Here is a 22,881-nt window from a genome sequence, read left to right on the forward strand (position 1 = left end):
TCTTCCCTTTCTCCTAGCTGTCTCCTAATCTGTGTGTTCTTGTGTTTTTCAGGCATGGTGAGTGCCCTACACCTGAGAATACAGAAACATTTATCCGTGTATGTGAACACTTCAGTGATAAGAACCCCTCAGAGCTTATAGGTATGTCTTCTTATATCCATTATATCCATCTTATATCTATCATTAGTTTTTACTGTTAATTTATTTCATATTTACTCATAACTGCAGCCTCTTATTCGTAAAAATCTAAGCAAAGGAATTTTCTCAGTATTGTTGATGACTGATCCCACTCACTCTTATTTAGCAGTTCCTCATTTTTCACTCTCCTCTTGCAGTTCCTCCACTTGGTCCACCAACACTATTTCAGAACCTGAAATATTGTTATGGTCAGCAATTTATATGGTGCATGGATAGCATGGTGATACCCTATAAATAGCAGACCCATTTAACTGGTATTTCATCTTTTAAAATGCCATTTTAGTGTTGAGTCACTTTTTGACTTCCATGAATTTTGGAATGTTCTTCCATTATCTAGATTGTTTCACCTCTATGGGGAAAAAAAAAGCCAATGAGAAGGAGTCAGGAAGAAAATAATGTGTTGACCACAGGTTTAGGCTTTCATAGTAAAAGAGAAATATTGAGATTTTCCATTTCACTTCCATGAATTGCTGAAAAGTTGTTTCTGGTTCTGGACACTCGTTTCCTCTGACAGAGCATCAGAGGGACTGGTGTGGAGGATGTTTTTATCGAAAGTGAAAGCAGTCTGCGGCAGTGATAGTACTGCACCCTGTGTGATCTTTCCCGTCCAAGCTGTTGGTCTCATTGCTGAAATGCTTCTTATCTTTGTCTTGTGTATAAAATTATTGACTTAACCTTCTTGGTAGCAGTAACAGCTGCAGGACTTATCAATAACGATTGTGTGCAATTTCATTTCCAATGTCAAGATTAGATATGAAAAGAGACTGAAATGTGAATAAGTGAACAAAATTTTCTATTCAGCTAGAACAATATAGGATGGAAACTAGTTTTGCAACTTGAAGGACTGGAGTATGCCTGCCAACCTTAAGGAAACAAAAAGCAAAAATTTTCTTAAGCAGAAAACAAAGGATAAATGACTGCTGGGAACAAATTCTGTAAGGAAGCTAAAATTAATTTCATTTGATGCAAGTTACACAGTTTTTAATATTATTAAAAGGTTAGAATGGATGAATCTAAGAAATTCGTGGTAGTTTTTGCCTTGCTTTATTAAGAATGGAAGCTTGGTGGGGCGGCCAACCCTGATACAGTTGATACATATTTTTGTTTACCCATATAAAGTTTCTGGTTTTTATCAGAAGTATCAAAGTCTACTCTTTGTAGGCATTTTTTGGATCTCCAGTAAAAAAATATAAAATACTTGTAGTGTAGGGGAGCATATAGAAAAAAAGATAGATATTCACGTTTTGTCTGAAAAAGCATCAAGTGAATTGTTGCTAAACTTAGTTTACTAATTATGGTAGAGAAGTAAGGAAATCAGTAAAAGCTTAAGTGACTTGCTTCATGGTGTCAGGTGCCGGGTCCTGCCCTTGGGTCACAACAACCCCACGCGGCGCTGCAGGCTGGGGGAGGAGTGGATGGAAAAGGACCTGGGGGTGCTGGTCGACAGCCGGCTGAATGTGAGCCAGCGGTGTGCCCAGGCGGCCAAGGGGGCCAACGGCATCCCGGCCTGTGTCAGAAATGGTGTGGCCAGCAGGAGCAGGGCAGGGATCGTCCCCTGCACTGGGCACCGGTGAGGCCGCACCTCGAGTCCCGTGTTCGGTTTTGGGCCCCTCACTGCAGGAAAGACACTGAGGTGCTGGAGCGTGTCCAGAGAAGGGCACCCGAGCTGGTGAGGGGCCTGGAGCACAGCTCCTGTGAGGAGCGGCTGAGGAACTGGGGCGGTTTGGCCTGGAGAAAAGGAGGCTGAGGGGAGACCTCATCGCTCCCTACAACTGCCTGAAAGGGGGTTGTAGCGAGGTGGGGGTCGGTCTCTTCTCCCAAGTAGCAAGCGATAGGACAAGAGGAAAAGGCCTCAAGTTGTGCCAGGGGAGGTTTAGATTGGATATTAGGAAAAATTTCTTCACCGAAAGGGCTGTCAAGCATTGGAACAGGCTGCCCAGGGAAGTGGTGGAGTCACCATCCCTGGAGGTATTTAAAAGACGTGTAGATGTGGTGCTTAGGGACATGGTTTAGTGGTGGACTTGGCAGTGCTAGGTTAGCGGTTGGACTTGGTGATTTTAAAGGTCTTTTCCAGCCTAAACGATTCTGTCATTCTATGGTCACAACTGAAAAATATGTTAATAATAAGCTTTATTGTGTTTGGTGTTAGTGGAAACTTTAATACTTGGAGATTTATAATTTAAAATGCAGTATGAGGATGAGGCAACATCCTGCCTGAATCCATGACATTTTTAATAGCACAAATTTTCAGACTGGTTTGTTTATCACTAGATGGTGCTGTTGCCTTGAGAGAAAAAAGTTCCAATGCATTTGACTCTTCCCCTCCTTTCACTGGGGATGAAATCAGTAAAATAGAGGCTGAAGACTTAATTCTTTTTTTCTTACATTGAAAAGATAAGTAATTCAAGGTCATTACACTGTTATTTAGTTTTCTTTTCGTAGTTTGTTGGTTTTTGTTTTTGTTTTTTTTTTTTTCCCCAAATTAATGTCTGGTCTTAGCATGGTAACAGCAAATTTGAAATAGAATTGTGGTCTATTGACACCACTTTCAAGTTTGTGGTAAGGTAATCTGGATATGATTTTTATGCCTGATGGTGTGAAATGAATGTAATGCTTGCTAAATCCGCTAAAAGTACGATTATTGAAATTGATTGTATTGTCTCCTGATAAGCATTTGAGCAGTCATAAAAAAATGCTTTGTATCTTATCTGTATTAGCCATTATGTCAGTTGCATTAAGTTAGTGCTCTTGAGTTGGGATGAACTCAAGCATTCTGTACTCTTGTTGCTAATAATTTGCAGAAATAATGTAATAAATTGCTTTTTAGGCTTATGTGCCTTATGTGACCTGGGCTGCCTTGATGGGAAGGGAGATGACTCTTTAATATTGATGATGAAGGTAGAAGGATCCAAACGCACACATGTGAAACTAAAACATGTTTGTTAAAACTACTTGGAAATGATGATGGCCTTTTCTTGTCTTGTCTAGGTGTCCATTGCACACATGGTTTCAATAGAACTGGATTTCTGATCTGTGCCTTTTTGGTCGAGAAGTTGGACTGGAGGTAACTTTGAATGTTAATACCTAGGGATTTGTGGAGAGTGACCAAAGGCCTCTTCAGTATGTTTCACTCATGGTCCTGACAGCTATCCTAATGTATTCACTGTTTGTTATTTTAAAACTGCCTACTACTCTTGACCAAACAACCAATATTAACATTATTCATATCATCCCTTGGTAGCTTAGCCTGTTTCAGTCAAGCTTTCCAGAAGTCAGCTGTACCTGCTGTGTGTGGGCTTTTAGGAGTGTATGTATTGTACTGTGTCCCTTCCCCGTGACATGGCCCACATTTTGAGTAAGAATGTGGAGTTCAGAGATGCCTGAAAGGTTTATTTCCCTTACTTTTTCATCTTTTTCATGTAGGCTTGCATGTAGGCTTTTTCTGTTTTGTTTTTTTTTTTGAGTTCTGAAGAGATTAGCTAGAGCAAAGCAGAGTGACATACTTGCTTCTGAAGGGTTGAGGGGAGACAAAGTCCTTGTTTCCAACTTGTTGTTTGACTAAAGTCTACAGCATGCTTCTATACAGACTCACTGGGTTTTTTGTGATTTAAAAATGCTGGTGCCTTCATAAAGAGTAGTGATCTTTTTCAAATAACGTTAGTGTACAAAAAAAATTGCCTGTACCATGCTGGTGGGCACGACTTTTGCATGTTTGGTAGTGTTCACAAAACACTATTTCCTTGCTGATGGGGTCCCGTGCAAGGCATGTTTCTTAACAAGCCCCTTTAGCATTCTGATGATATTTCTTTTATGGTCCTGTAAGTGAAGAAAATTCTACTCCTGTTGCAGGATTTTCTTATGGCTGGATGTAACAGTTATTTGGTGCTTAGCATGTATGTGCAAACTGTTTGCAAAGAACTAGGTCATAGTAGTCTGTTAGTAAACCTGGAATAAAGACATTGGCGTAATGGAGACAGAACACCATTAGTAGTGGGTGGCTGAGTCTTGGCAGAATCTTAGCTGAGTATAGGAAGTAGACATGGATACAAATATCTTTATAGTATGATTCTAGTTGTTCCTATGAAATAGCAAATTTGTATGCTTTTAATCTAACAATTTAAAAGCAGCATGCAATAATTAGACTCAGAATTGGTCCTTTGTTCTGAAGAGGAAATACACTTGAATCTTATTTGAATCTCCTGCTTTTATGCAGCGTCTCTTTATTTTCAAACCTCTGTGGGAAAAGCCTTAAAACTTAACAACCATGTTTTTTTTTTTTTTTTTTTTTCTTCATTCAGGTAGTTAATTTTATCAAGTTTGTTCATCTCTGTCAGATTTTTTAACAGAACACCCAGATATCACCTGGTAGGGAAAAATGTCCACAGCTAAAGAATGAATTTTGGCAAGGTGCTAGTTAATGCTAAGCATTGTATCAAGATAAATCCAATTTGCTGTATCATTCCTTAAAATAAGGCACTGTTGTTTGCTGATGAGAAAATAAGATTTTCCTGATGGAAAAATCCATCCATATTTATTCCTTAAGCATATGATATAGGAGTGCTGCTGATGTATTTTGAACACTGAGATGTATTTTATAGTTAGTTTAAAGAAAGGTCATCCAGACTAAAAGCTCTCCAGCTAGTGATCAGAAACCTTACTTGACTCGCTTTTTCACAACTAATTTTTCTCAAAGACTGCTATGTTTCTAGAACTTGCAAAATATGTTTTCTTTCAGCTAGATTTCTGTGCTTGAAGTCTGTGCTGCCTCTCCTGGTTTTCATTGCCATCTATTCCAGAATAGTATAGAGTTCTTCTAATATCATCAGAGACAAATTTGAGTGTCTTTCAGGCCCCATCCCTTTTGGTTTGTTTTGTCCTTTCACTGGCATTGATTACAGAAGATGTGAAACAATTTAAGAAAGATACCAAAATAAAAAATGTCTTGTGAGGAAGAAATTAGGAGTCTTAGAAAACAGAATGGGGAAGAAAGTTCCTTCCAAATAACTCAGATTCTTAAACTGTCATTTCTGAGATCTGATGACTGACCATCTCATAGTCTCACTCTGGAAAATGCTTTGTTTTCTTCTCTTACCAAAGATCAGAAGAGAGAACCAAACTTACTGGTTCTTAGGAAGTGTTTCTGTCTATTCTGGGAAATGTGCCTCATAATGTTCTCAGGCTCCTTCCCATAATGTACAGATCAGACAAAAAAATGCCTTTTGTATTTAAATCCTTTTTTCCATTTTAGCTATATGTTTTACTTGTTCCAGTGGCAGGCTATTTTCTTATCTGAAAAAAATTCTTTTCGCAGCATGTAATATGTGCTTTTGTTCCAGCTTTAAGGTAAGTGCTTGTCAAGAAGCCTAACAGGGATACATACCTTTTGTGATTTCTCCTCTCTTTTGCATAGCAAGATTTCTAAATGTTGGTGCATGGAGCATTACTGCTCCACACAGTCATGATAAATTGAAGACAGAATTATTAACAGAAAAATTTCTGTTCATCATTTTCATAGGATCTATGAAAACAGCGACAATAAAACCCTTGTGCTGTGCTCGCTGTTGTATATCTTGGAGTGCTTTCCAGTTGGCTAGTAAAGGTGCATGACTGTTAGTTTTGGTTTCTAATTTTTTTGTGATCCAATCTCCACTTTAATAAAGCACTTAAGATTAAGTGTTAGCTGCATAGTAAAAGGCTTCTGAATTACAGTTTTTTATGAGAAACTTCTGGAAAGAGAAGTAATTTCAAAAGATTAGAATGCTTTTTCCCCACTGTGATGGCAAAACCTCCAGTGAAAGGAAAGATAATTCTTAGGGGAAAAACGTAGCCATATTTGAATTTCAACACTTGCATTTTTCTTCATTAAGTTTGTTCATCTTTTTCTTTGGTCTTTTTTGTCTTAATTCAGTCTTTAAGTACTTACCTACATGTCAGCCATTCCTTTTCTGTAGCAATAATAAAGTTTTACTTAGGTGACCAGCAGACCACTATTAGCTACAATAAAGAGATGAAGCTGTGCAAGCTGCAGTTACTTCTGAGAACGTACGCAGTACCTACATAATTATGCACAGTCTTGTGCAAGAGCAACTGTTGCCAGGCTGAGCTAAGCATGATGTTTCAAATATAATTAATGTTTTTGTAATTACCAGTTTGGAATTTGTTTTAATTCTCAGTCCCAATAAATCTTATGTTTGGTAAGGTACAATATGACTAAAACATGTAAATTAAGCATCCAGAGTAATTCTGAATTTTTATTTGACAGTATTGAGGCTGCTGTGGCTACTTTTGCTCAGGCTAGACCACCAGGTATTTATAAAGGTGACTATCTGAAGGAATTATTTCGTCGTTACGGAGATGAAGATGACGCACCGTCACCACCTGAGCTACCAGAATGGTGCTTTGATGATGATGAAGAGGAGGACGATGATAATGGTAAAACAGGAGGCCAAGAATCAGAACCTGGATCATCAAGCTCTTCCTTTGGCAAGAGAAGAAAAGAACGCCTAAAACTGGTATTTTTGATTAAGAACTTAATATTCTAATTGCTAAACTTAATTTCATAAACTCATAGTCATCAGTTACTACATAATACCTGCTATAGAAGTGTCAGTGCTCTTGCAAGTGAGGACTGGTAGTATTGTCTCTAACCAGGAAAAACTGGTAGATTCTTTGGAAGCTTTCTTATGTTTCCTATATGAACCTTGAACTTTAACATTCAACAGCTCAACTATTCCAGTTGTAAAAATGACTTAAATTTTTTCTAATTAACTTTTTTTTTTTTTGGGTTGAGATAGTAAAGTGCTCTTTAATATTCACTCTGTCTTTAGAGCTGAAACGTTATAGGGGGTGTGTGTAAACAATTTTTACTTTTTTTTTTTTTTGTAGCCATGTGGATGAAATTCAGAATTAAAAAAATTCAGTGCTCATTTTGGTAAATATTCTTAATTTTGGAAATTTTGGAGGGTTGAGAATTGAATTACAAAAAGCAATAGAAGCTTAAAAATTCCAAGACAGCTTTGAAGTTGTATTTTGTTCAAAGCTGTTTTAACTGTATAATGTTAAGAAAAATGGCTGATCACTTATTGTGATTATTTTGACATACATCTGCATAATTCTGATGAAATAAGTTACTGTAGTTACCATAGTACAGAACTAATACTCAAGTACAAAGAATATACTTCTATCATCTGAAGACTAATGGCTCAGTTCTCTCCAAATTCCTGACTCTTTTTTTTTTATTTGTAGATAAAGTAAGGGAGAATGTTGCTGAGTGCAAAAATAGATTCAGTTCTTTTTGCATAATACTGAATTATTTTACTTGTGTGCTGAGGTGTGTTTGTTTGCAAATACTTGGAAATCCTCATATGAAATATGCTGCAAAAATGTATTTTGTTGTTACTGCAGCGGCTCAATGTGGTTTACAGATGGAAGAAGTTAGCCTCAAAGGAATGCAAAATCTAGTCCAAAGCAGCAAGATGAACTTCGAAAACTTTCAAATAGCCCATCAGCTGGAATAAAAAATTGCCCACACTGTAAAAATCCATAGTAAAAATATATTCAGGGTTATGACCACTACCTCCATTAGCCTTGCAGTACAACATTGATAGCTAAAAAATTTATTTGGGCTGGAACCTCAAAACTGGTTTTTTTGACTTGCCTTTTGATGCATTAGCAAATGTGGTGTGATGGTGAGGTCCAATGACACCCTTTTTTCAGCAAGTATAAAACTAAACTGCTCTGTTTAACAGGTATCATGATACTGGCTTCCCAGGCTTTTTCTTATCTGCCACCATAGGTTTTTTGAAAGCTGGAAGCTAAATTATACGAATAAGCATATTAATAACTAAAAGTTAATTATGAGTTAAAGAATTTATGAAAGAAAGAATCATCTAGTTAATATGCATATTCGTATAATTCAGTTTTGCAGCTCTGGAGGAACATTCTTTGACATGAAGAGGAGGAACGGGGAGAATTCTTTACCATGATTCTTGGCTGGCAGATTGGACTGCTTCTTAACTCAGTAGAGATGGATACAATCTATTTGTGATTCCTTGTAAATATGCCATCTACAGGGGGAATGATTATCAGGTAAATACCTCTTGCTCAGATTTTCTTATTTTACTGTCTAAAGGGCTAAATTTTCAGCATTACGTTGATTTCCTGCAGCAGTTGTTTTCAGCCTTCTAATTTGACTCTTTCTCTAAACACCTAGGTGTAGACAGTATCAAACTAGAGGTGGCAGTGGTGCTGGTGGTGTTCTGAAACGTTTTCATTTTGATCCAAATCTTTTTGGGGACAGAAGAAAAGTTTAGGGGTAGAGGAGGAGATGGCTCCTAGGCATCTTGCTAGGGTAATGAATAGTCAGAAGCAACTGCCAAGCTAGCCTGTGAAGTGAAGTTAGCTTGCTGTCCATTTCAGAAATTCTATCTTGGATGTGAGAAACTTCACTGCAACACCTTTCACTAAAACTTCTGCATTTTGATGTCAAAAAGTCTTGACAGCCTTTCTTTTCTACACCACAGAAACTGTGGGAACCGTTAGAACATAATGCCATTACAGTTTTCTTTGTCATCACCCAAATGTAGTTGACAGGTAACAGCAAATCTGTTTGCTGTACTCTCAGATGCTACACAGGAAATCCAAACATGTTTTGACTTTGTCAGTGCATGCCATAATGATTGTAGCATCGAAGCAACATTATTAATTGACACTTAGAATCTCAATTCAGGAAAAAAAATCTTCAGGAAAGAAATACTTGATTTTGCAAATAGGACAAAAAGTTATAATTCTGAGCCAGAACCTTCAAACTTTTCATGGGTCAGTTGGATCTTTTACTGTTTATTAAGGAATGCCATCTGTTTTAGTCCCATGTAAGCTGCATATTTCACAGGCATTACAGGGTGTAACATGTAGTGCTTCTAAAATGGATGGTTACATCTCAAACAGTCTGGAAGAGATGCTAGCTGTTTATGATTTTTCTCTGTGATTTTTGAGTGCAAGTGTCTTGTGGTCATCTGCGAGACAGAGGGAAACCATTAAACCTCATGGTTGACATTGTTAGCGAGGATAATACTCATTATTTAACTATCAGAGTACATTGATTCCAAATATTAGTGACTTTGTGTTTTTCTGCCTAACTCCTGTACTTATTGTTCTGCCCATGGGCGTCTTGATGGATACAAGAAAAAGATATTTTCTGATTTCGCAGCAGCATTTTATGTACTTGAATACAGGTGTCATTTCGTTTTAGCTTTCTCTTTCTCCACATTAAATGCCAATTTGTTCACTTTTTCCCTGTAGTCCATATTTTCTATACTTCTGACAATTCTTGTCATTCTTTGTATTCTGTCATGTTGACTCATGTTTTTCTGAGACTGTGGTGCCTGTACTGGAACACAAGCCTCTAGCTGAGGCCATCCTAGTGCTTAATAGGGAGGAGTTAATTTCACATGTCTTAAGGCTAATACTTCTGTTTATATATCTCAATATAATTGAGTTTTACAAGACAGAATAATACTAATTCAGCTTTTGGTCTCTTGCTGCCTCCGTATCTTTTCCTCTAATTATCTACCAGTGTGTGTTTGTATAATTGCTTATTCCTTATTAAGTGTAGAACTTTTTTTATACTGAATTGCACAGTATTTTTTCCAGCCCATTCTTAATTTTAAGGGTAACACTGAATTCTACATCACAGTTTGTATCCCTGTTACTAAATTCACAGATGTCACCAAAATAAGAATATGCTAATAGGAAATTTAGGGAAAATAAATTAATTCTCTTATAGCTAAACCAGACCCCGCAGATCCTGCTCAATATATTCTTCCATTTTGTTAGTGAAACACTAACTCCTCTGGACCTGGTTTTGAAACAGGTCGCTCTTCTGTTTTGTAGAAGTTACATCTGCCCCATGTTTTCTGAGTTCATCTGTGAGAACAAGACAAGCAAACAAAAGACAAGCCAAGACAAAAGCCAGCATCGAAAAATGTGATATTTCCTGCTTTTCCCAATTCTGTGAAGCCTGTTTCATCACCAAATCCAAATGATTAGTTGAACACCGTTGTTACTGAGTGACAGTCAGTATGATTTTGTTGTATCTTTTTTGCTTGTACATGCCTAGAGGCAGTTCTTGTGATTTGGTCCTGTATATATCTAGGTATTAAATCTAAGCTGATCAGTGTAACTCCCTGGCTTTCCCTTCCTCTCTTTTAGAAGATGCGGACTCTCTCTCTTCCTGACACATTTTGGAATGTTTCTTGTCCTCTGGAAGGCAGTCTTTGAGCATATTGGCACTCAGTCAAGTCTGAGTAGCTGAAGATGGCTATCGCCCAGGCCTGGTGATAGCCGCTAGGGTCAGGGAGGTGTGTGTTTGGGGCTGTTCCCACTCACCGACTCCTCCAGATGGTGTTTAGGATCTGAACCAACACAAGATAATACACATTGCCGCTTCTCCTTCAGCCGAAGTGATGGGGGGGAGGGATACGGTGGCAGGTGGGGAGAGCTTGATTAGTACAGGTGGTGTGAAGATTGTGCAGAGTGTAGATACTAAGTGCATGTAGTTACCTTGGAGCCATTAGGGCTTCTAATTCTTGCCTTAGTAGCAGCGCTGAGGACCTGAGGTGCTCCTGCTGAGCTGAGTGCTCCGGCATCTCAGCACTGTGTTCTCTAGTGTCCTGTTTCCATGGTGGGGTTGTTAGCTCAACAATGGTGTAGAAAGTGCATGGATCTGGCTCAGTTTTGCCGCCTTATCCAAGGAAATGTCCTCATGAAACTTGGACCGTTGAGTTAGCCAAGCATGGATGCCCAAGTGAGTCGCCTTGTTTTCATAGTGCTGTGCCTTAGCTAGTGAGTATACTTGAGGCAGAAAATCCGCAAGAGACACTTTCAAATGGCAGGCACCAAATTAATGTTTATGACTTTCTTTTCTGGAAAATCTTTCCTGTTGCCTGCGTTTTGCTTTAATCTTAGCAGTTGTACTGCCATCACACTCTGCCATTATCCTGAGAAGCAAGGCAAAACCATTTTCCTTTATTTCGTGGTGCTCTTAACCACTTACTCGGTATTCAGACAACATGCTGGCCAGGCATGTGTAGCTGTCTGCCTCCCTTGCCCAGTCACCTGTGTGCTGTTGCACCTGCTGGTGCTCACATAGGTAATATAGGATAAGTGCTGCACCAAAAGTCTGTGGAGCTTGAGGTAATTAAGGTTATGAACTAGTGTATTTCTTTAGGATGTACTGTTCTCAGCATACGATTTGGTGATGCAACTGAGCCAGTCTTAACTAAATGCAGGCTGTACTGAAAACTGCAGTCCTGCTTTCCCTGCACTCCTTGTGTTCCTTCTGCTTCCCTTGTGCTGGCACTAGTGCTGACTTATCCTATGGTGAGCTAGTTTAGGATGCTAATTTGGCAGAAAATTACTAATTTATGATGTTATTTTTGCCAACTTAGTTCCTAGACTTGCTTGAGAGTAGAACAGTTGAGTGCCATGGTGTGTGGAAAGGGAAGGGAGCGAAAAGGCTCCTTTCATCAGTAGTATGCAGCTAGATTTGTTAAGGCAAGTTTCAAGCATTTTAGAGAACAGATATGAAACACTTTTATCTTCATTTGCAGGATTCATAGCTCGACAGGTGAAACTTCATGCTTTGATCTTCTTAGTCTGCATTGAGAAATTATTTGAGATGCTGTTGAAATAAGTCTGGTCAATTTGGGATCTCTGTAGAAATCTTTAATTATGTAGCTTTGTAGACCTGATGGCTTTAATGTGTTCTGTTGTGCAGAATTTGTTTTTATTCCACTTGACATCAAATTTTTTCTGGAATATACAAGTTATTTTAGAGTTTTATTTTTGGTATGGGTTTACTGATCTCTACAGGCTTTTCTGTAGCATTCAGGATAGCACCTCCACTTTAGTAAACTGTTTTAGATTGAGAATAAAATTATGCAAGTATATTTTTACACAAATATTTTGTTACAAACCAGCTGTTTGTGTTTTCTCTTTTGTTAAGAAGTTTGTCCTAGATCAACTGAGAACCCTTGCAGTCTGCTGCTGCATAAGTACGTTCATTCTTTCGATTGTTTTCCCTGCAGTGTAAGTTTAAGTTTTGAGACATATAACATGGTAGATCACCTAGGTGGAGGTGAGATCCATGTAATTGACCTTCTTGTACTGGAATTACCATCTAGGTCTGATAAAATTAACATATTTAATAGAAAACATGCATCTCAAAGATTTGGAGGGAGAAAAGTAGGACTTGATGTCTTCATCTGCTGAGATTTTTGTTTAAAAAAAAAAAAAAAATCCCACCAAAAAGCTTGTGTCTAAAGATGTTTCCTAGTGACTTTAGTTCACTAATTACCAAGCTACTTGTTTATCTCACACGTTAGATCTCTACTGTTAGTGAACAGCTCTTACTTTCCATGAATCAAGGAAAGCACGGAATTGTCTAGAAATACTATATATGTATTAAAATTTTTATTTAACATTTCATAGGTCAATTTTGCCCTTAGTTTCCAGTTTACTTACTTTGAGGCCATACTTTTTGGCATACTTAAAAATGGTGTCACAAAGAGTTTTGTGACCTTTAATGCACAGTGATTTGCTCCAGGCTTACAATACTGTTTAGGTTCAGATTCTCATTCACAAATAGATGTCTTACAATTCCTTATTATTATATAATATTTTGTGTACTAAGGATGATTAATTTGATCCCTGCAAATTCCATATGTGACCAATTTACTATTAAATACTTGATACTGATGTACTTTCTTTTTAAATAAAAACATTTTAGTTACAAATGAAAAATAATGACTCAAACTGATGCTGTAGCTTGACGTGGGAATTTTCTTGAGAGTACTAGCTAAACAGTGCCTAACCCTTACCATTCACCTCCTTTTAAAATTTTTTTTTATTTTTTTTCTTTTTATTTTTTCCCCCATAAATAACTCATTTCAGTTCCTGGGTTCATAATATGGCTCATCGGTGAGTTTGCTGACAAAGCTGAGCTGATGTATCTTGGTATTTGGGGGTAAATCTTTAAGGAATATTTAAGCTAGTATTGCTCTTGAGGGTCAAGTTGTAAAACCAGACTTAATCTTGTATTGTCATGTTCTGATCTGCTTTTATGAGGGCTTAAATGCTAATTTTTAATTTTTTTTTTTATTTAGGGTGCAATTTTCTTGGAAGGAATAACAGTTAAATGTGTGACCCAGGTGACAACACAACCAAAGTTAGGAGGAATACAGCAAAAATGTCAGCAGTTCTGTGGATGGGAAGGGTATGAGAACATTTAGAAGTTGTTTATTTATACTGTCTAGAAGTAAGTGTTATGTTTCTAGTTTTGCAGAAGGAAACAACTCATTATAAAAATGAAAAAAGGTGACTATTTTTGGATTAATTGTTTAAAAAAAAAAAGCAAGCCTCAAAAACACTCGAAAGTGAAGCAGATGGGGATCTTGCATTGTACTATGAAACGGAATGACCAACTGTTGATATTAAGAAATAAGATTCTAGAACTGCTTTTCCATTGAGATAACAAAATGTTTTCAGATGAGTTGTTGCTGTTCAAATTCCAGATGTAGTCTAGTCCAGGTATTTGTGTAAAATTTAGTGCTTGCTTAAGCCATAGACTTATTTATACTGTTGCTATGACACTTCAGTATTGAGGTATAATACTTGTTGTTATAGCCAACTTGGATTTGTGTCCAATGTTAATGAGAACATTGATTTTAATGTCTCAGATTCTGAACTCCTCCTTTCCAAAGCTCATGATCCAGGGAGTTGCTCACAGTGCTTCCTAACTTGCTGATGCTTATAGTTCTTCTAGTGCTTGTAATTTTGAATTCAAATATTTCTTCCTCCAAAGTTAAAAATTTGAAGTTCCACATAATTTAGTGTTTTGTCATAAACAAATACCCTTCTTCTTATCAGATAGGCATTTGATTCCTCTTGCAAAATACCTTATTGGAGAAGATGTTCTAACTCAAAGTTAAGCTTGTAGCAAGTCTGGTACAACATGTGACTTCAGTCTAATGTAAAAAATGCATTGCCTTGTGTGACTATTGCAGAACATTAATAAACATGGTTCGGGTTTTTTTTGGTTTTTTTTTTTTTTTTAGGTCTGGATTCCCTGGAGCACAGCCTGTTTCCATGGACAAGCAAAATATTAAATTTTTGGAGCAGAAGCCATACAAAGTTAGCTGGAAAGCAGACGGCACTCGGTAAGTTCATTTTAAATGAAAAAGAAACACACAGTAAATTGGGTAGATGGTTTGTATTTTCTCAGGAAAGTGAATTCACTTGTACAAAGGACAAAGCATGTTCTAACAACAAAACTGACTCCAGAGATTAATTTTTTTGCTGCCTAGTTACCCAACATTTGCTGAAGTTCGTGGCCAAGTTTCTTTTTAGCAGCTGTTCTTGCAGACTGACTGTTAAATGCATGTACTTTTATTCTTCTCCATAACCCTTGCCTGTCTCTCAGCCAAGACTTGCCACCAAGGTCTTAGAATAATCTTAGATAACAGTAAGAGTTTGTTAAGCTAAAGAATTTGTTTATAAAAGCTAAATTAAAACTTCTACTTGATCCTTCAGAAGCTGGCTAGTATTGGAAATTTCATAGGTTTTTTTTTATTCGTACTGTGATCCTTTGTTCAAGCTTGTAGTTCTGATCAGCCAAAGAGTCAATAGTTTCATCTTCCCTCACCAGTTCTCTCACGTTCATTGCAGGGGTGACTTTTTTTTCTAACAGACTACAACCTGGTTGGATTGATGTGTTGAACCTCTTCAGTGTTGTTATTTCTGGTTTGAAATGCATCCTTGTATTTTATTTCTCCAGTATTCTCATGCTAGCATTTCAAAGTAGGGGAAATGCCATACATCATCAAATAGAGAGTGGCAAAACACTTTTTTTTCTCTGATCGTAACTGGTTATAGATCAGTCTCAACTCCATGAAACTCAGTTGTCTAAAGATGTGCATCTGGTATCATCGGGTATCCTTTCATTGCTTTGTCTTGTATGAAAAAGCCATGTCACACAGGGTCTCTTGCCTCTACACCCAGCAGCTAGGATGAGGTATAGAAAGTATTTGCTATTCACATTGAAATAAACCCCTAAATGTTAGGTGCCCCATTTCCTTGTACTCTTGCAAAGAGGTACTGTGGCTCTTCATGCAAACAAATCTTTCCTGAGTAAAATTCCAAACCTCCAAAATCATACTTGTTTTCATAGGACTGAATATTTTTAATAGGTTGGAACATTTGTGAAATTACAACCATTTTTTTGAGGTTTTAAAGTCATCATCAATGGGGATTGATACTGTAACCTTCTGTTTGTCTTCAGTATTTCTGGTTTCAAAACTAAAATCAAGAATCCCAGATATTAGTGGAAATGGTTTTAACCTATACTACTCACAGCATTCAGATCACAATCTTCCGTTTTGTTGTGGGCACTATCTTGAGGTAATTAATAATGTAATTTCTTACATCATAGTCAATAGTGTCTCAGTAACAGGAAGAATTTAAACTGACACATTCATTTCAATAGCTTGATTTTTATTTCTAAAAGATGTTCTTTACATACAGTAGTATTTAAGCAATTGTAATCTGTGCTAAGTGGAATGACTTTAGTTTTTATTCACTTAGAGCAAATGAATAGATTTTTAACCTGCTTTAACTTGATCAGAAAAAGTGCAATTACAATGAATGTACACGTGATAAGAGGAGGAGTGTTATGCTCATTAGTGCATGGTGCTTTAGACTAGTGAAAGAGTGCATCAGTTGTGTGGATGAAATGTACGCTTTCAAAAACAGGAGGTAAGAATTCTTGTTTTCAGACTGGAGAAGTTAAAATACTGGTTTTGTGTATAGATATGGGCAAAAGAAGTTTTGTTTTAGTAGTAGTGCAATGGAAAGAATTCTCCCTTCCATGTGCTGCGATAACAAAGTTGTGATACTAAATAAACAAGCAGTGTAGACTGTCTTCTAAAGTTTGCCTGGCATTCTTTATTTTGTTAGGTTTGTTATCTTTAGTAATAGAAGGGAGTATCCTAGATAATGAAAAGCCTGGAAAAGGTGGGGAATTGGGTGTCTTATGAGAATTACCAAGTGGCTCCACATGGAGTCAGTCAGGATTCAGCACAATTCAGCCAGAACTAAGCTGACTCCTATTAAAAAAAAAAACCAAACAAAAAACAAAAAACGTTCAGGTGTCTCTCATCTGTGGAGTTTGTACTTCAAGGGTTTACTAGCTCGGGCAGGGCATGGTGTGAAAAGAAAGTAAGCTTGCACTCAGTATGGCATCCAAGCATTAAGAAATGGGTGGGAATATTTGGCTTATTAACATTGGCTGGCTGTATGCACAAGCACTTGGGTAATGCGATGCAGGCGTTCTCAGGGTGCAAGGTTACAGAAACATGGTGTTGGGAGATCCAGGCTTATTCTCAGAGCAGTACAGCACACTCAAAAGCTGCCGAGCCTAAACACGTAAACTCAGCCAACCTAAACTGACCATGCAGAGAGCCAGATGGGAGCCTTTGCATTTATTGGGCCTTTAATCCACATTCCAGATATATTGCCCATGGACTTGACTTGTATAACTATGAAAATATGTCTACAAAGTATTAATGTCCTGTGCAGCTCAGATACTGGTAATCCTTGCCTTTTTTCACAGCTTAGTCCTTGAGGAAGCCTTTGTTTTAGGGATTGGTTTACACTACTATTTTAGTATGTATTAAAGGCAGTTTATGGAAATGTTTTCATATAATTTAAGCCTATTGCTTCAAGAAATAGTAATAGCAGAAAGTAATCCTGTTATTAAAATAATTTCTTTACAGAAGGCCATTTGATATTAAAGGAAAAAATTGCTTCATCTGCAGTGTCCCTAGTGTGCGTCGCTGCTGAAGAATAATCTGTTCAAAACTGTGGGTCATTAGCTAGTACAGATTGGTATGTCTTAGAACAAATACTAAGATGCTGTAAAATTACAATTAGTGCTATTCCATAGGGTTATAAGCTATTTTTCCACATTTCTTTTTTTGTTTGTATTCTCAATATGAAGAGTCTTTCTTTGTCATATCTTATGTTACCCATTTGGAAAATTGAAGTCTTATGGAATTTTCTTATTTTCTTACTCAAATGCACAGGATGCATACATTCTGAATACTAGAATAATTACATAGAAAATAGTAGTGCACATGGAAGACTGCCTTTAGTGAAAGAAATTAAAGTGCACATGTAATTTCTTGTAGGAATTTTCAGTATTTTTGACATCCTATCCTGTGTTTTTAGAGTTCTAGAATGGTGACAAAACAGAAAGGATAAGAATAAAACTGAGGGAACTAAACAGTTCTCTTAAATTTTCTCAAAACATAATAACTTGTAGTTGATTATGGAGATACGCAGACTGATAGGTATATTCAGGGAAGAAAATGGTGCTACAAAGATCCAGTGTTAATGAAATTTGGCTGAAGGAATGTTGTGAAAGAGAGATTAAAGATGAAAACCTGAGCTATCATTTGGATATTTAGACACTGTGCATGATAGCTACCCTAATCAACAATGAAAAATGACTATGGCAGTTTTTACATTGGATATGCTTCTAATTATTTTGTTGTTCTCCAATGATCCGGACTCCATATGCAATTAAACAAATTTTCATTAATTATTCTGAATGCTTGTGTTGACAGGCATGACCTTCCTGAATATAATATTAAGACATCAGTTAATGGAGATCCATTTGTGGGTCCCCTGTTTACTTTATCTGGAGATGAAACCCCTGTCATCAGATATCTCTGAAGTGTGGTTTAGATGCAGCAGTCTAGGGTTTGCCTATTACAAATATTACTTGGCTTGCATGCATTTGGTTTTTTTTTGTTTTGTTCTCTCTCTTTGCTTAAAAAAGTACTGCTGTTTCATCGACCCAATCAGACTTACAGAAAAGCAGATGCTTAACTAATAACTTTATATTATACTTTCTCACTTAAATAAAATACTCTTATCTCAGTTAATAGCAGTATTTGCTCAACTTAGCCAAACTTCTTAAATTTCACCATTGTTAAATACCTGCATTTTATTCCTGCAGCAGCAGTTCTCTAGAGGTTCCATGGCTGAAGCCTTTATTTGTAGATTGTCTTAACTGACATGTAGCATCAGTAATTTCATTGAGGACTTTTACTTTTCTCCAAAGGCATTTGCTACTCCTAGATTTTAACTGGAGCTGAATTTTCACTCTTCTGGTTTAAGAGCTGTGTTGTTGGTGGGGTTTTGTTTGTTTGTTTGTTTGTTTTTCAGTGGTAGAACAGTGCATGTTTTCTTGCTTTCTTAGTGTTGTTATATTTTTCTACCTGTAACTTCAAAAAAAAGAAAGTATTTCCCTAAATGACAGAACATTATTTATCATCTTGACTAAATAATGTGAAATTGATTAGTTAAATTATTTGACAGTGATTCTATAAAATGCTTTGGGAAAATTTACTGGAGTAGTATCTTACTTCTGCAAATACGTGGGTTCTGAGTCTGCTTTGGGTCAAAATTCATCCTTCTCCATTCTCTTGGAGCTCCGAGGTCAAAATCTTTTGAATTATCCTTGCTTACTCTGTCCTGATTCGCAGAGTTTGTGCCTACACCATGGTCTTGCTTGTTCTGTGCCTGGTTTCCAGAGCCCTTGTTCCATGAGCATCATCAAGGCACACCTTCTTGTTCTCTCTCCAGCTTTCCTTCTGGAGAATGTTTGCTCCAAAGGGAAATGCAGTGTGAACAAATACTTCTCCCCTCCTGTTTATAAATGCCTATGTGTAAAGATGTGTACGTTTGCATTTCAGGTTTACACAAATGAACTTTAAATTAAAAGAGCTTTGAGGCTCACTTAGCATTGGCTCCCTTTGGAAAAATTTTTCCTTTGTGCCAGCTATTTGTGTGTACGTAAATATTAGATGCAATTCACTCCATTTGGGGGGAAGAACACCTCTAAAATCATATTGCTTTAAATTATTATTACAAAAAAAATGTATCACTGAATTCTGCAGCTATTCTTACTGCTTTGGTGTGAATTCTATTGTGGATATTTATTGGAACAGTTGTCAAACCTCTGGTGTCTTAAAAATAATTTTAATGCTAATCTATTCATAAGGCACGGAAGTCCAAAGGGCAAATTTCTCACTACTAAAATCATGCCTTTTGGCTTTGTTGAGATGAAATATACGTTGTATGTTAACAGTAGCTACAAGGTATGTACTGCTTTACAAATGTATCCAATTTTGTAGTGCTGTGTTTCTGAAATAGTAGTTGCTATCTGAGTAAGCTAATTGTAACAGTATGTTCAAGGCATACTGTATGACTCTGTGTTATCAACTTTGTACTGTAAAGTGATTAACCCAGGTGGTTAGCGGCTTGCTGTATCCCTTGATATGTATCTCATTAATACTGTTTGTAGCAGATGTTTGTTCTAATGAGCGGAGCTGAATGTTCAGACAGGAGTAGGGTTGGTAAAGTAATGAGACACCAGTTTTGAGAAAAAGACTATTACCACTAAGAATAATAAAAAGCTTTAAAATGTCTGTGGAATAATTCAAATTAATACAGTCAAACAGGACTAGGTTTTATAATGGTAAAATGTGACCTGAACCAAATGCAAGCTATTAAGGAGCGTAAGTTATTTTCCTACATTTGTATGAGTACCTTTTTATTTTTCACATCTGTACACATGCAATTTTAGTAAAAAATAATAAATATGATCATAATACTATGGCTGTTCAATTACGGTAAGGCAGCTATTTACAAAAATGCAGAACAGGTAGTTCTTGCCAAAGGCTATTATATTTGAAAAATATTCATGCAAATTTGATGGCTTGCAGATATCTAAATGCTAACAAATAGATACAGAATGTAAAGTAGCTCTTTGAGAATTGCTGCTAATTATCTAAAAGGTGTTCGTAACAAAATAGCTAGGAACATCTATGAAGTTAGGGTTTTTTTTTTAATGATTAGCAAATTACATTTTAGAAAAAAGGCTGGTTGCCTAAATAATTCTCACTTTGTTAGTAACATAATACAAAATAAAAATAGTAAAGCTACATTTAACTGTATGATAAAACTGGTGGCCAAATTTTTTGGATTGTGTTTATGAATCAAATAATGTTGATTCATCCAAAGCATGTACGTTACTATATTATCAAACTTACGATAGCTTCCCAGGTTTCTTTACTTTAGCTTTTTGTACAAATTGAAGAGAATTTTAAAATTACTGGCAGTTGCAGCCTCTTCAGAAACTTATTTGTGACCATTACTTGAAGGAAGTCTACTGGGTGTGTTTTAAGATAACTTTTCATGCATGTTGTTAAAATGTGATGAAGATGAGGTAAAAGTTTCTTCCTGAATTTGCATGGCTAAATACTTTTTCCTTTCCCTATTCTTTGATCGTTTACATGATGAGATGAAGCTTACATGCATAACTGAGAAATTGCAGATTCCTAATACGAAAAGTTATCTAAAAGTCATTTGTGACAAGAGTAACTTGTGACAAGGTGATCATTGCTAAAGAACAGCTCTAAAAAATGGAGAAAACTGAGAAACAGATTTTTTGTTTTAGAAATTAAGAGGTAAAAGAAACTAGCCCAAAATCAGGTGGCAAGGAAGAAAAAAGGTAGCCTGTCTGCAAAGGATTAAAGAAGAGACAGTTGAATGGGTTCATGGAAAAACTATTATACCTGAGAGACAGGAGGAGGTTAGAGAGAAAGTTGGGATAATAATGAGAATGAAGGAGGACAGAGAAGATTGGAGGGTAGTGCTAATCCAATTAAAAAGCAAATCTATGCATTTGAGAACTCATTATTAAGAACAAGAGACTAGCTTGTCATGAAAGCAGATCTAGAGAATGGAAAGATTGTCTCCTGGGAGCAAAGATATTAATGTGGAGTTGAACTTGTAGCAGACTCTGTTGGGAATGAGAAAGAAGCCATAGATTAATTTTCAGATTGGTACAAATGACATGACCAGATTCTCATGGATGTGGAATTTTATGTCCAGTAGTGGAAAATGCCTGAAGTGGAGGTTTACACAATTGTTAGTGGATTGTTTCCTAATTTAGAGGAGGGAGACAAAAATGTAGGATGTTGAGATTTGACAGATGGCTTTGGAAATGGTGCTAACAGGAAGGTTTTGGCCTGTCAATCACTGGAAAGCATTTGTGAGTAAAGAGCTTTTCTCAAGGTGTGAATGCCCCCTTTCTGGGCACCTTACTTTCTGACCCTAGATGGCTAGTGAATAAGTGAATTATTATATATTGTGTTTCAAGTGTCTTGCCATTTAGTCATGTTTAAGGTTATATATGTTTATGGTCTTGGGGTCAGGAAGGAGCATTTGCCTCCTAATGATAGGATGGGCTGAAGAATGGACAGGAAAATCATCTGGGCACTTTTAAACCACACCTTCCTTTCCTTTCCCTTCCTCCTCTTCCCACTTATCTTAAGGAATAGACTTAAATATTTATCAGTTTTGCACCATTGCTTGGTAATGCTGTGTATCTCTTCTTCTGTGGTTGGGGCATGTTTCTATGGTCTGAAATTTTAAAGGGCAGAAATATTCAGGAGTTTGGACATGTACCAAACAGACTTTTCAGGACCAAATGGATTTTTTTTATAGGAGTGACAGGTTTTGTGAACAACTGGGCTTAATTCAAGTGGTTTGATTCCAAGTTAAATGAGCTGTATTCAAATCATGTGCTTATGTAACTATCAACAATAGGGAAAGCCTCAACTGTTGAGTGCTAATTACACATTGTTCGTGTGTCGGGGACAACTACTCTTCAGACATCTGTTATTATTTTCATTGAATATCCGAAAGTAATAGTTGTAAGAGTTTTTCTATTATTCCCATGAAACTGTCAAAATGGGATGGTATTTAAAAGGAAGATTTGGAACAAAAACCTTAATTGAAAGGGTAAAGTGACTGTTGCTACTCCCCTGTTCCTAATGCTGCACTGTTTTATTGCATGCTACATTTTTAAGGCCTTGGGAAGGGAAATGCAGTTTTTGTTTACATGGCATAGTCCCTTGTGTTCCTTCTTTGTAATTATTTTAACTAGTTCTTTAGGAGAAAACAAGCTTGCCCATTTTTAAACTAGTTCTGTAGTTCTACAGCTGGAAGAACCTTGGTTTAGGATGAGTCTGGACTCCATGTGGGATTTATTTCCCTGATTTTATTTTGAATAATATACTTAATTGGAGATAGCATATATTTTGGCTGGAAATTGAAGTTGTGAAAGTTATTGAAATGGTTGTAATAAAGCTTTTCCCCCGTTCCAGTCAAGATTAAAAGCTATAAATAGCTTTTATAGACTACAATACTCATCAGTTGTTAGGAACCTGCAGTTTAGCTTTTAAGTGTGTAATGATAACGTAATGTCAAGCTTCTGCAAAAGTATATAAAGGTCACATACACGATTCTGGATTATAATGTATAAACTGCCTTTCTAATGATTATTGAAAAGAGCAATTCATAGATGTTAGGCACTCTAAGTAGCATTCCTCTTAATTTTCTGAAAAAGCAGATGCCTAATTCATGGTTTTATTTTGTGTGTTTAGGTAGGAGGGGAAGAGAAGATGGGATGGGGAGGCAGGAACGATGTGTTTTGAGACTAGAAAGTTGGGGAGTTAGTAGCTGAGATGTGAGTCTTTGCTCACTTTGCATCTT

General features: G+C 36.7%; 1 protein-coding gene across 2 annotated transcripts in view; it reads left to right on the forward strand.

Annotated features, from left to right (window-relative positions):
* Positions 1-22,881, forward strand: part of RNGTT (RNA guanylyltransferase and 5'-phosphatase) — a 188,769-nt gene that overhangs the window by 15,361 nt on the left and 150,527 nt on the right. For both annotated transcript variants that reach the window (XM_030001580.1, XM_030001588.2), the window contains exons 4-8: positions 53-141; positions 3,187-3,262; positions 6,461-6,710; positions 13,362-13,471; positions 14,313-14,414. In XM_030001580.1, coding sequence (XP_029857440.1) covers positions 53-141; positions 3,187-3,262; positions 6,461-6,710; positions 13,362-13,471; positions 14,313-14,414 — 627 coding nt within the window. The remainder of the gene's footprint in view (positions 1-52; positions 142-3,186; positions 3,263-6,460; positions 6,711-13,361; positions 13,472-14,312; positions 14,415-22,881) is intronic.

The sequence above is a fragment of the Aquila chrysaetos genome, chromosome 2 (assembly GCF_900496995.4).
Source record: "Aquila chrysaetos chrysaetos chromosome 2, bAquChr1.4, whole genome shotgun sequence".
NCBI classification, from domain to species: domain Eukaryota; kingdom Metazoa; phylum Chordata; class Aves; order Accipitriformes; family Accipitridae; genus Aquila; species Aquila chrysaetos.